This window comes from Leucopleurus acutus (genome assembly GCF_964270905.1).
Source record: "Leucopleurus acutus genome assembly, chromosome: 5".
In the NCBI taxonomy this organism is placed as follows: Eukaryota; Metazoa; Chordata; class Mammalia; order Artiodactyla; family Delphinidae; genus Leucopleurus; species Leucopleurus acutus.
Genome location: NC_139147.1, coordinates 3,527,537 through 3,539,394, shown reverse-complemented (window position 1 = coordinate 3,539,394; position 11,858 = coordinate 3,527,537). Strand labels below are relative to the sequence as shown.

At 50.9% G+C, this 11,858-nt stretch overlaps 1 protein-coding gene across 3 annotated transcripts in view; it reads left to right on the top strand.

The window, feature by feature from the left end:
• Positions 1–11,001: 11,001 nt before the first annotated feature.
• Positions 11,002–11,858, top strand: part of ABCG1 (ATP binding cassette subfamily G member 1) — a gene marked incomplete at its 3' end in the record, with an annotated part of 56,501 nt that continues 55,644 nt past the window's right edge. For all 3 annotated transcript variants that reach the window (XM_082839634.1, XM_082839635.1, XM_082839633.1), the window contains exon 1: positions 11,002–11,139. In XM_082839634.1, the coding sequence (XP_082695760.1) occupies positions 11,098–11,139 (42 nt within the window). In that variant the 5' untranslated portion in view covers positions 11,002–11,097. The remainder of the gene's footprint in view (positions 11,140–11,858) is intronic.

The window sequence follows — 11,858 nt, the reverse complement described above, 5'->3', positions numbered from 1 at the left end:
AGCTGATCTCCTGTGCTATGTGGCTGCTTCCCACTAGCTATCTATTTTACACTTGGTAGTATTTATAAGTCCATGCCACTCTCTCACTTCATCCCAGCTTACCCTTCACCCTCCCCGTGTCCTCAAGTCTGTTCTCTACGTCTGCGTCTTTATTCCTGTCCTGCCCCTAGGTTCACCAGAATTTTTTTTTTTTTTAGATTCCATATATATGTGTTAGCATACGGTATCTGATTTTCTCTTTCTGACTTACTTCACTCTGTATGACAGACTCTAGGTCCATCCGCCTCACTACAAATAACTCAATTTCATTTCTTTTTATGGCTGAGTAATATTCCATTGTACACATATGCCACATCTTTATCCATTCATCTGTTGATGGACAGTTTGTATTTTTTACAGATTTTTTTCCCTGTAATTGATATGTAGTCTCATAGTGTTGTGGTCAGAAAAGATACTTGATATGATTTCAATTTTCTTAAATTTTCCAAGGCTTGATTTGTGACCCCAGATATGATCTATCTTGGAGAATGTTCCATGAGCACTTGAGAAGAAAGTGTATTCTGTTGGTTTTGGATGGAGTGTCCTATAAATATCAATTAAGTCCATCTTGTTTAATGTATCATTTAAAGCTTGTGTTTCCTTATTTATTTTCATTTTGGATGATCTGTCCATTGGTGAAAGTGGGGTGTTAAAGTCCCCTACTATGAATGTGTTACTGTCAATTTCCCCTTTTATGGCTGTTAGCATTTGCCTTATGTATTGAGGTGCTCCTATGTTGGGTGCATAAATATTTACAATTGTTATATCTTCTTCTTGTATCGTGCCTTGATCATTATGCAGTGTCCTTCTTTGTCTCTTGTAATAGTCTTTAGTTTAAAGTCTATTTTGTCTAGTATGAGAATTGCTACTCCAGGTGTCTTTACTCTGTTTACTTTTATTATTATCCTGTAGACCTTGCTGAATTACAGTTTTTGCTGTAATTGTGTTCAATGTGTGTTATAAAAAATTCCACCATGTTCACAAATGCAGAATCTATCATCTGACTAAACGTGGGAAATACCTAGATATTACACTTGGTCAATCTGTAGACAGACAGGTGGTGGGTGCTTTTTTATGCAAGTAACCTGGGAGGGAGCAAAACTGCCCTTTAGTAACCTCACTCGCTTCCTGTTTTATACAGTAACAGTTACACTGGGCAATACTATTACACATATGATTGCATCATGCCTATTTTATAATAATTCTCCTTGTAGTATGAATCATGGTTTGGGGTTTGGGGTTTTTCACATGTCTACAGTGGTGACAGCTGAAACCTGCCCTACATAAGGCAGAGGCTTCTTCCCTTTATTAGCTGCAAAATAAATATACTTCACCTCAGAGGGGTCTGTTTTGCAGCAGAAGGGCTCCTTGGGAAGTGTTTATATCTACGCTGTGGGTAAGTCACTGACAAAATGCATTTTATGAAAAAAATTTTTATATAAATTCATGGAGTCAATGTAACTAACTAGATGTGTATCAGGGAAAATATGTCATGTCTCCTAGTACACGCAGCCAACAGGAATTTGGAATTTAAACTTTGATGTAAATTGTCTGTGACTTAAGTCAGCCAGTCCACAAATATTGGAGAGCCTGCTAGGAGGCAGGTACCTGCTAGATGTTGGGGACCAGTGAGAACCAGTCAGAGTGACTCCATCTTCTGGATCCAGAGACTAGTGGGCGACAGAACAAATGTGTAAATTCAGATGAGTTAAGAGTCAGCAAAAATATTTTTTTCCAGTTGTATTGAGAAATCATTGATATATAATATTATATTAGTTTAAGGTGAACAAGATAATGATTTGATATAGGTATAGATTGCCGTATGACCACCACAATAAGTTTAGTTAACATCAGTCACCTCACACAGTTACAGATGTTTTTTCTTGTGATGAGACCTTTTAAGATTTATTCTCTTATCAACTTTCAAATATACAATACAGTATTATTAACTCTAGTCACCACGCTGTACATTAGATCCCCAGGACTTATTTATCTTACAACTGGAAGTTTTTACCTTTGCCCACCCTATTGATATCTTCATATTTAATACTGAAATGCGTCATTCTGAGGTGTGACAATGTTCCTCCCCTGTGCTATGCGGCTGCTTCCCACTAGCTATCTATTTTACATTTGGTAATGTATGTATGCCCACGCCACTCTCTCACTTCGTCCCAGCTTACCCGTCCCCCTCCCCGTGTCCTCAAGTCCATTCTCTACTTCTGTGTCTTTATTCCTGTCCTGCCCCTAAGTTCTTCAGAACCATTTTATTTTTTTTTTAGATTCCATATATATGTGTTAGCATACAGTATTTATTTTTCTCTTTCTGACTTACTTCACTCTGTATGACAGACTCTAGGTCCATCCACCTCACTACAAATAACTCAATTTCATTTCTTTTTATGGCTGAGTAATATTCCATTGTACACACGTGCCACATCTTCTTTATCCATTCATCTGTCGATGGACACTTAGGTTGTTTCCACGTCCTGGCTATTGTAAATAGAGCTGCAATGAACATTGTGGTCCATGACCCTTTGTGAATTATGATTTTCTCAGGGTATATGCCCAGTAGTGGGATTTCTGGGTCATATGGTAGTTCTATTTTTAGTTTTTAAGGAACCTCCATACTGTTCTCCATAGTGGCTGTATCAATTTACATTCCCACCAACAGTGCAAGAGGGTTCCCTCTTCTCCACACCCTCTCCAGCATTTATTGTTTGTAGATTTTTTGAGGATGGCCATTCTGACTGGTGTGAGGTGATACCTCATTGTAGTTTTGATTTGCATTTCTCTAATGATTAGGGATGTTGAACATCCTTTCATGTGTTTGTTGGCAATCTGTATATCTTCTTTGGAGAAATGTCTATTTAGGTCTTCGGCTCATTTTTGGATTGGGTTGTTTGTTTTTTTGATATTGATACAGCAGTTAATTTTAGAATTAAAATGAGCAAAAGTTCAAAGAGTCATGCTCCAATTATAAATCTCTGCTATATAAATTGTGATTCCCTTGGGTTTTAGATGATGAATGATTTTTGATGGAAACCTAGATATTTTGGGGATTATGTTACAAGACGCTAGATCTTATTTAAGCCTTCTGTTTTAGCCTTCTGTTTGTTCAGGCTTTTCTGACATCCAAGGGAGGGACTCCTTGTTACTGCTGGGAAGGCCTGGAGTCCTGGCTCTCCACCTGGTCACCACCCACACCTCCCTGGCTGGGAGAGGTGAACCTCATTACTGCTCCCACATGCTATCCATTGGCGTCATGGCTTGGGGGCTAGTATTGTGTTCTTGTTACCACTGGATGGTGGTGAGAGTACTGATTCTGCTGGGTCTCCTCAGCCACCACCCCCGTAAGAAGGGGAGGGGCTCCTCATTCCTGCCAGTAGGGGTGTGGTCCAGACCCCCTGTGTGGCCTGCTCCGACACCATTTTAACTGGGGATGGGGCAGGTTTTTGTGCCTCATTACAGCTTGAGGAGGGTGGACATCTAGACTCCCCCTTCATCTTTGCTGTTGTGGGTAGTGCGGGGAGTTTATTGCCTGGTATTTGGCTGGAATAGAGCAGTAATTGTCTACAAATTTTCTATAGTGATAGGCTGCTCCTTTTCCATTCCCGTGGTGAGAGAGGACAGTCTTTTGTGGGGGCTTTTGTTGTTCGTGTCCATTGGCACTTCCAGGTTATTGCTTTCTTCAGCAGAATGTCTGAAGACTGTCAGTGTGGCAAAAAGAAAACCCAGCATCTCACCAGTGTGCTTCCTTAGGTCCCAGGGTCCTGACCACCCTGCCTTCTCCTCTCCACCTTTCAGAGTCTCCTTGTATTTGTTTGGCATAATGTCCAGAGTTTTTAGTTGTGTTGGGGGGAAGAAGAGAGAAAAGCATGTCTACTCCATCTCCCTACTAGCTTGCCTGTGACCTTTAAAAGATTGAACTTGGACTTCTTGTAGCCGTCTCCCTATTTGAAGTAGGTTTGGGTTATTCTCAACAAACATTTGGCAGCTGTAAAAAAGTGGAAAAGGGGCTCAGCAGGAGTCAGGAGAGCTGGGTCCTTGCCTGGGCATCATGGCCTTGGGCAGGTTTCAGTCCTCATGCTCCATCTCCTTATTTTCTGTGGCAGGAAATAATTTGCTGAAATAATCTCTGACACTGATTTCCCTGCTCAAGCTACTTTCCCTTACCTTTTCTTAAAAAGTAGCCAAGACTTTTTTTTTTTTTTAAATTGATTCTCTCTCACCCTGGGGACTTGCTCTGTCCAGAAGTTTCCAAGCATGCAGAGGATAATTTCCCTAACCAGACTTTTGCTTTCAAAAGCCAGGGCTCAGCAAAGTGACCACCAGGTCTTCCTGGAGCGGAGGGGATGGGATGGAGCTGGGGCTCTGGAGGGGAGAGGCAGGAGGTAGAGGAAGCATTTTCCAGGCCTGGACAGGGGAGAGGTGGGTGGGCAGACGCCAGGAGAGCTCAGTTGTCTTGTGGAGGCAAGAGGGCTTCTGCCCGTGGCCAGGGTGCTGAGCACACTGGACTTGAGCTGTGGTCTTTGGAGGCGTGGAGAGTCTCTTTGCGTCCCAGGGGCATGGCCTGTCCTGAATCTGTGGCTTGGGAATCAAATCCACACGTGTTTCGGTGATGGCGTCTGCCCTCCGACTCCGCAGGGGTGTTTTGAGCATCACAGAGGGTAATGCATGTTAAAGCATTTTTCAAACCATTAGATGGCATCATTGAATGGATCTGGGTAGGGGTTGCTTTGTAGGATTGAGCACATGGAGTCTGGGAGGGCAGCTTCCCAGAGGACAAGTGGGTGCCCAGTGGCCTGGGAGTTCCATCTATGTCCCAGCTGGGACCTTTTGTGGGGGAAGGAGGCCTCTGGTAATTTTCCAGTGTCCGCCTCTGAGACTTCTCTCCTAACCTTCAGCTTTGAAGGTCATCTCATTGCCAGATGCTAGTCCCTCTTCATTTGTCTCCTGCACCTTTCCCACCACTCTGTGTTCCAGGTTAACAGAAGAAGGCAGAAATAATCTGTTTGCAATGGTGAACTTGCCTCTTGCTAACCTAGCTTATGAAATACTTACTTGCCTTGTCCTCTCCCTCCTTCATCTCAACCTTCCCTCTCTCTCCTTCCAATCTGCGCTGCACTCTCAGCAGATGGCCCCTCCTCTGCTCCCACCTCTGGGCAGGCTGGGGAGGGAGGGGCCCCTCTCTGGAGCTGGGCTGGCGCCCACACGTGATGGAAGCAACTGGGTGGAGACAGAAGCTGGAGGAGTCAGGAGGGCCAGCAAACTAGGGATCAAGCAAACCACAGAGAGGGAAATAAAGTTGCTTTAAAATACGCCAATTTACAGAGTCCCCATTTAGTGTGTGACTTTACCTCAGGCTGTCACCCTCCCTGATGGACTGACTGTCTCTGTGTCTGTCTGCTCATCTGCTCCCCTTTTTACCATTTCCCCGTCAAGGGCTAAGGCACCTATTCTTACCACTTAAGGGTCTTTTTTCCTCTCCCTCACCCCTCTTCCTTCTTTCCTGTGTCCCTCCCTCCCTCCCTCCCTCCCTCCCACCTCCTCTCTCTGTCTTTCTCATTCTCTCTCTCTCTTCCCCTTTAAAAGTGGAGGCAATGGCTTCTTTGTGAACAGAGCTAGAAAGGGCCTGATAGCCACTAATTCTCTGCTAACACAAGTGGAAGTATCAGAGAAGCCGAGAAGGCAGGGGCCATGACCCGAATGCAGGTCTCCAGCCCAGACAAGGGCAAGTGTCCCCCAGCGACGCCGCCTCCGGTACCTGTTGTGTTGTCGTGAGCCTGGGGATATAATAGGGCAGGGTTCCTCCCCACCCCCACCCCCGCCTCCCAGGAGTCCCCACCGTGTCTGCCACCACCGCCAGCCTGGGGAAGGGACTAGCCCCTCTTTATTACTGGCTGTGGCGGCACCAGATTTTGCTTTCATTTGACTGAAAACATTTACTTTCAGAGTCAGAGCTTTGGGTTGTAGAAAGCAAGCAACTAAGCAAACACTCCCCTACACCACGCCTCCAGAATCAAGTTTGGTGAGGCTTTGGGGAAAGAAATCCCATAAACCCTCATATGGCCGCAGTGCAGGGGTCGACATGGTGAGAGGAGCTGGGGACGGGGCAGGGGGATCAGGCTTCTGTGGGCTTTTATTTTCCTCTGGGAAATGGTGGGGTGCCAGAGGTGTTCCCCTGGCGGAACACTGCAGGGCAGGCGCTTTCCACACTGGGGCCTTCATGCACACTGGCAACAGCCGGGCTGGGGGACCCAGAGGGATGGGGGTAGGAGGTATCGACCAAATAGCTGATGAGCCGGGACAAAATCCCTTACGAGGCACCGTTCCTGGGGCTGGAGATCCATCAGTGGATGGACATTCCTTCCGGCGTGGAGCTTCCATTCTCAAGGGGTGTGTAAGCACAACCAATAGTAAATTAATTATGTGACATGTGATGCCCAGATTACAAGGGGGCATAGCATTGGGGATGAGGCAGTTTGGCGGGATGCAACTGCAGATATCAGGTCTCTAGGGTGGGACACCTGAAAGGCTGACTCTGAAAGGGCTGGACTGCGATAGACCAAGAGGCCCCTGTGGTACCAGTTTGCCTCTGGCAGGATCTCCCTTAATCTACACGGTGAGAGTTCCTCTAACTATTTACAAAATATGTTGAGCTCATGGAACAAGTTGAAAACATACCCAGCTTAGACAAGAATGTCAACTTTCCAGTCTCTCTCCGTCACTGACCACACCCGAGGCCTGGTTTCCCCTTGGTCCACACCCGAGGCCAGGTTTCCCCTTTGTCCACACTGGGTTCCCAGCGTTGAGGCCGGGTCCCAGTGACGCAGATATTTCTGTCTGCTGAAGGGCATGGCTGAAATCGTAGGTCTTGGAAAGAAAACAGAGCTCAGATTGGAGTTCTGCAGTCAAACAGGAGAAAGTCGGCCGAGCAGAGCCCACTTAGGTGGATCACTTGGGTTAATTCGGAGCTCAAGGTCAAATTATCGAAAGGCAGATCACCCAGATGTGAAGAAGACTGTGTTCATTAGATTTCTTCCTAGCCAGCTGAGAGCGGGGAGGCTGGGAAGCCAGGGGATGTGCCCAAAGGTTCCTCTGGAGGGATCAGAGACCTTTTGTTCTGGACCTCCAGCGCTGGGGCCATCCAAGATGCTCACCCCCTGTGGCCAGCTCCCTGCAGAAGTACACCTGGGTCAATCCACAGGCCTGCCGCAAGGCCACCTGGATATCTGATTTACCTGTACCCGCCCCCCCTCCCCAGGCACCAAGAGCGGAATCCTTGCACCAGAGACGAAGTCCTCAGGGTGTCCTGTCCATTTCCCAGCCTTGGGGGCTGTATGTCTGGCCCCCCAATCTATGGGATTTGGGGGATAAAGTGCAAACCAGGCAACTGAAACTACACAATTACAAGGAAAGTGAATTGAGTTGGCTGCTGGTTGAGTCCACTGACCTGCTCGCTCCCAGGACATCAGGCAGTTGGCTCTGCAGCTTGGTAGCGGGTCCTTACCAACAATTTGAGGGAGCAAATGCTCATTAGAGAGCAGAGGAGTTACCTGGAGTAGGTGTTCGGTTGTGGACCCCAAGTTTCAGAGGGGACACTGAGAAAGGTGAGCAGGAAGAAGGGGCATCTTCTCCAGAACAATGTCGGAGGGACCAGGCACGATTTGTCCAGGGAAGCCAAGGCCTGGAGAGAAATATGGCGCCATGATTGAAGAGCTCAAGTCCTGTTGTGTGGGGGCGGGGCTCACTGACACGGCGGAACACAGAGCCCGCGGGGCGACAGGGAGTCCCATTAGGCACAGGGACCGTTCCCTGCAATGACAGCTACCTCAACTGGTACGGGCTGCCCTTTGAGGCAGAAAGTGTTTTCCCACTGGACATTCTCAAGCCCAGCCTGGTCCACCTGCCTGTGATGTCCTGTGGAAATTCCTGTTGGGGTTGGGGTGTGGACTGGACAGTCCTGTGATAAGCTCCTCTTATGTTTGCCTCCCCGGCACCCACACTGGGCTCCGAGTTCCCCAAAATGGCCTTGAGGAAGCACGCATGTCCCAATCTTTCTGCATGTTTCCATTAGGGCCGGCATTCCCTTCGGCCTGTTTTGTTCCCTGGGATTCAAACCAGGCCAGTCAGAGTTTGGTTCCTCCTCACTGGGCATCGTGGCTGGTTGCCAGCTGATGAAACCCAATCCCCTAAAACCAAGTTCCTTTACCAAGTTTAGGATTCATCTCTCTATCCCAAACTTCATCCCCTTTCTCTCCGCTCTGGCCTCAAGCCTGGGCTAACAACACTAATTACCAGAGTCGGATGCTTAAGGTTGCTGTTGTCCATCGTTAACGTACTAAAATTGCTATTATAGATTCATCATTAACGTACAAACTCGGGTCGTTTCTCCAGGGCAAGGTGAGCTCACAGACCCCTTAGCCGGGGACCACCTGGGACACCCTGACTCCTGAAACCATGATTCAGAAATGTCACAAGAAAAAGATTCACCCCAGCTTCTTTGTTCTTCCCTTTAAACACATCCCCCAACCCAAAGACCAGGTGGGAGTGGCTCTGAGGCTTGTCTCCCCTTCCCTCACTTGATGCCCTGCAATTAATGCTGTACTTTCCTTCACCACAACCCAGTGTCAGTAGATTGGCTTTGCTGTGTGGCAGGCGAGTGGACCCAAATTTGGTTTGGTAACACTGATGGGATGCAGGCTTGGAGCTGCCAGGAGGGCCGTGGTGACAGCCTCGCGGAGCAGAAAGCCAGCAGATAGAAGGCAGAGCCATGGAGAGAGCTAGAGATCAAGGGCTGAAAACCCAGAATGGGTACTTGGTCCTGGCAGGCCTGAAACAAGTGCACCCTGAGCCTTCCCGTTAGCCATTTGGAGAAGAGTTTTGGTCACTTACAACCAAAAGTCCCAATAGCAATGTCACAGATCCGACCTACTTTGCCATTTGCTTATTCTCAGATTTGGCGCAAGGGGGATGACATTAGTAAGGATTAGAACTGGAGTGCTAGCTATGTGCCGTGCACAGTGGACAGCACTTGACAGGCACTATTTCCCATGCGGCTGAGATGATCATTACCCCAACGTATAGATGTGTATAAGTGGGACTCTTTCCATGCCTGTAAGTGCAAAGCCAGCAGCTCAAGCCACGGCAATAAGGACCCACTTTATCGCTGTCTGCCCTCTCTGGCTTCATCCTAGGCTCTACGTATTGTCCCCCTGGCCATTCCCAGGAGCCCGGCGAGCATCGCCTTACACTTCTGGTTCCTGACCAACCACTGACCGGATCGCATGGTGTAGAACTGGGGGCAAGGGGAGTTCCAGAAGGAAATTCTGAACACATTCCTAGCAGCATGGAGAAGGGATATTGGGCAGAGAATAGATGCCAGTGCAACAGGACCACGTTGTCACTTGTCCCAGCCACACAGCTGGGCAGCGACCAGCCAGGTTCTCATAGAGAATCTCTCCCCGGCCGCGTTCTCTGTCTTTCTCCCCTGCTTTATGTCCCATCTGCCCCTGGAGCAAGTGGTGGGCTTCAGTGCCGTCCACTAATCCTGGATCCCAGAGATGAGGCACCTCTGTCTCTGCCTTTTGGCCTAAACTCTTCCAGGGAGGTTTGTAGATTTGAATCCTCTTTCCAGAACATTCAGAGTTTGTTGGCCTCCCTGTTCAGCACGTTTAAGGCACCACACGGCCCCGTGGGCCCGGCAGGTAGAGGGTGGCACCTGGAAATGCAGCAGTCAGATTTCCTAACAATAGAATAGAGGTAATGCGTGGACTCTTCAAGTGAACTATGCAGACAAAAGCAGGGCCCTCTCCCCTTGAAATCATACAATTTACTGCCTTGCCCTCCTTTGATTTGAGGGGAGAATCTGCCTATGGTCATCAGGCTGTGGTGTGAAGCCCTCCTGCCTGGCATGAAAAGCCATGCTCTCTTTCTAGGTGAGGAGAAGGACAGGGGCTTAGCTCATCTGAGGGGTAGTGGGAAGGGGCGATCCAGGTGTGCTGGATGGGAGAAGAGATGCATTCCGACCTGTGGTCCCCACATGCAAACCACTGAATAAAAGCATTAGCCTCTGAGACTGGGAGTAAGGAATGTCTTATCACCATGGTTACCGGGAAACGGTCCCACTTATATATAATAAGGGCTTTAGCAGAGGCCAGGCCATCTGATGCTCCCATCTGGGGCCAAAAGACAGGGTGCCTGAAGCGTTACTCCTTATGAAGTTACCCGAACACAGCTCTGGGCCAGGTGCTGGGCCACGTACTGGGAACACCGGGTCTTTTCTTTATGTGTTGGGATGGGGGGGGGAGCCAGGGGAGGACAGAGGCCTGGGCATCTTCACCTAGTCACCCCTTTGTCACCCAGCACTTGGCTCGGCGTCTGGCGCACAGCAATGCTGCATCAATGAGTGAGTGTGCTGCCTCAGTCTGGGGGTACCACCCCAGACATGGAGCTGCAGTGGCGGGGGAGGGGTCGTTGGAGCGGCCATCTCTCCTTTAGTTCTCACGCTCCTACGTGGCAGAGTGATGCCCAACAAGGAAAAAAGTGCCCCTCCACCCTCCCCCCCCCCCAGACGCCTCCCCTGGCCCTCCCTGGCCCGGCACTGCAGGCTTTGAGGTGGCAGTTCTGGAGGGGGACCCCCGCTGACTGACCGCAGGGGGCCCGGGGTCGCTGGCCCAGGCCCCGCGAGTTTCCGAACTCGGCGCCTCCGGGGCCGGGGCGGACCCTCGGCACCAGCCAGGCCAGGGGCGCGGGCAGCGCGAGGAGCCGGACTGCCTAGAACTGGGGCAGCCGCGCCGCACAGGAGCAAAACAAGAGCACGCGCACCTGCCGGCTCCGCCCCGCCCCTGCGCGCCGGCCAATCGCGGGTCGCGGGCGGGGCCGGCGCGGGCGGGTCGTGGGCGGGGCCGGGGCCACAGCTGCGGCCGGAGCCGGAGCCAGAGCCAGAGCCAGATTCCGCGCCCGGCGCAGCCGCCGAGCCTAGGGCGAGCGCGCCTCTTGCCCGCCGCCCGTCCCCGCTGCCCGCAGCCTCGTCCCCACCGCCGCCGCCCCCGGGGCATGGCCTGTCTGACGGCCGCTTTCTCGGTCGGCACCGCCATGGTGAGTGAGCGCATCCTTTGGCCCCGGGGCTTGGTTCTGTTCTCTAGGAGAATAAGAAACGCACAAAGACCCGCACCCGCACCCTGACACCTGTCCCCCGAGCCCCGGGAGAGGCGCCCGCCTCCCATCGCCCCCCGCCCTAGCTACCTGGCTCCTCGGGATGCCCCTTGCAGCCGAGGATGCGGGGAAGGCGGAGGGGCCAGGAGAGGCAGGGAGGAAGGAGGCCAGCAGCCCCACAAGTGTACTGATGGCCTTGACCTCGTCTGCCTCCGAGTGAGGGGCCTGGGGCCTGGGGACCCGGAGTGTACTGGGGCGGGGCGGCAGCCCAGGCCAGAGGGAAAGGGGGCCCCATCCCTCTGCCGGCGCGTGCGGCCAGAGCCTGGGGAGCGGGCGCCTCTCGCGCTACTCTCCGGAGCACCGGCACTGTCTGGGGGAACAAAAGAGAGAGGCGGTGGAGAGCCGGGGCCCGTGCTGCCCCTTCGCCCTCGGGGACAGCCTCTCCCGGACCTGCTCAGGAGGGGGCGGCGGAGTCATGGGGAGGCAGATGAGGGCCGAGCCTGGGTACCTCTGGCCACATTTCTGCACCCTGTAGAGAGAATAGGGTGGGGACAGAGGCACGCATCTCACTTTTCCCAAGGGTGCCAGCTCCGTAGGGGTACCACCGGCTGCAGGCGCATTCTTTGCTAGACACTATTACAGTAAGTGCTATTCCTCTGAGT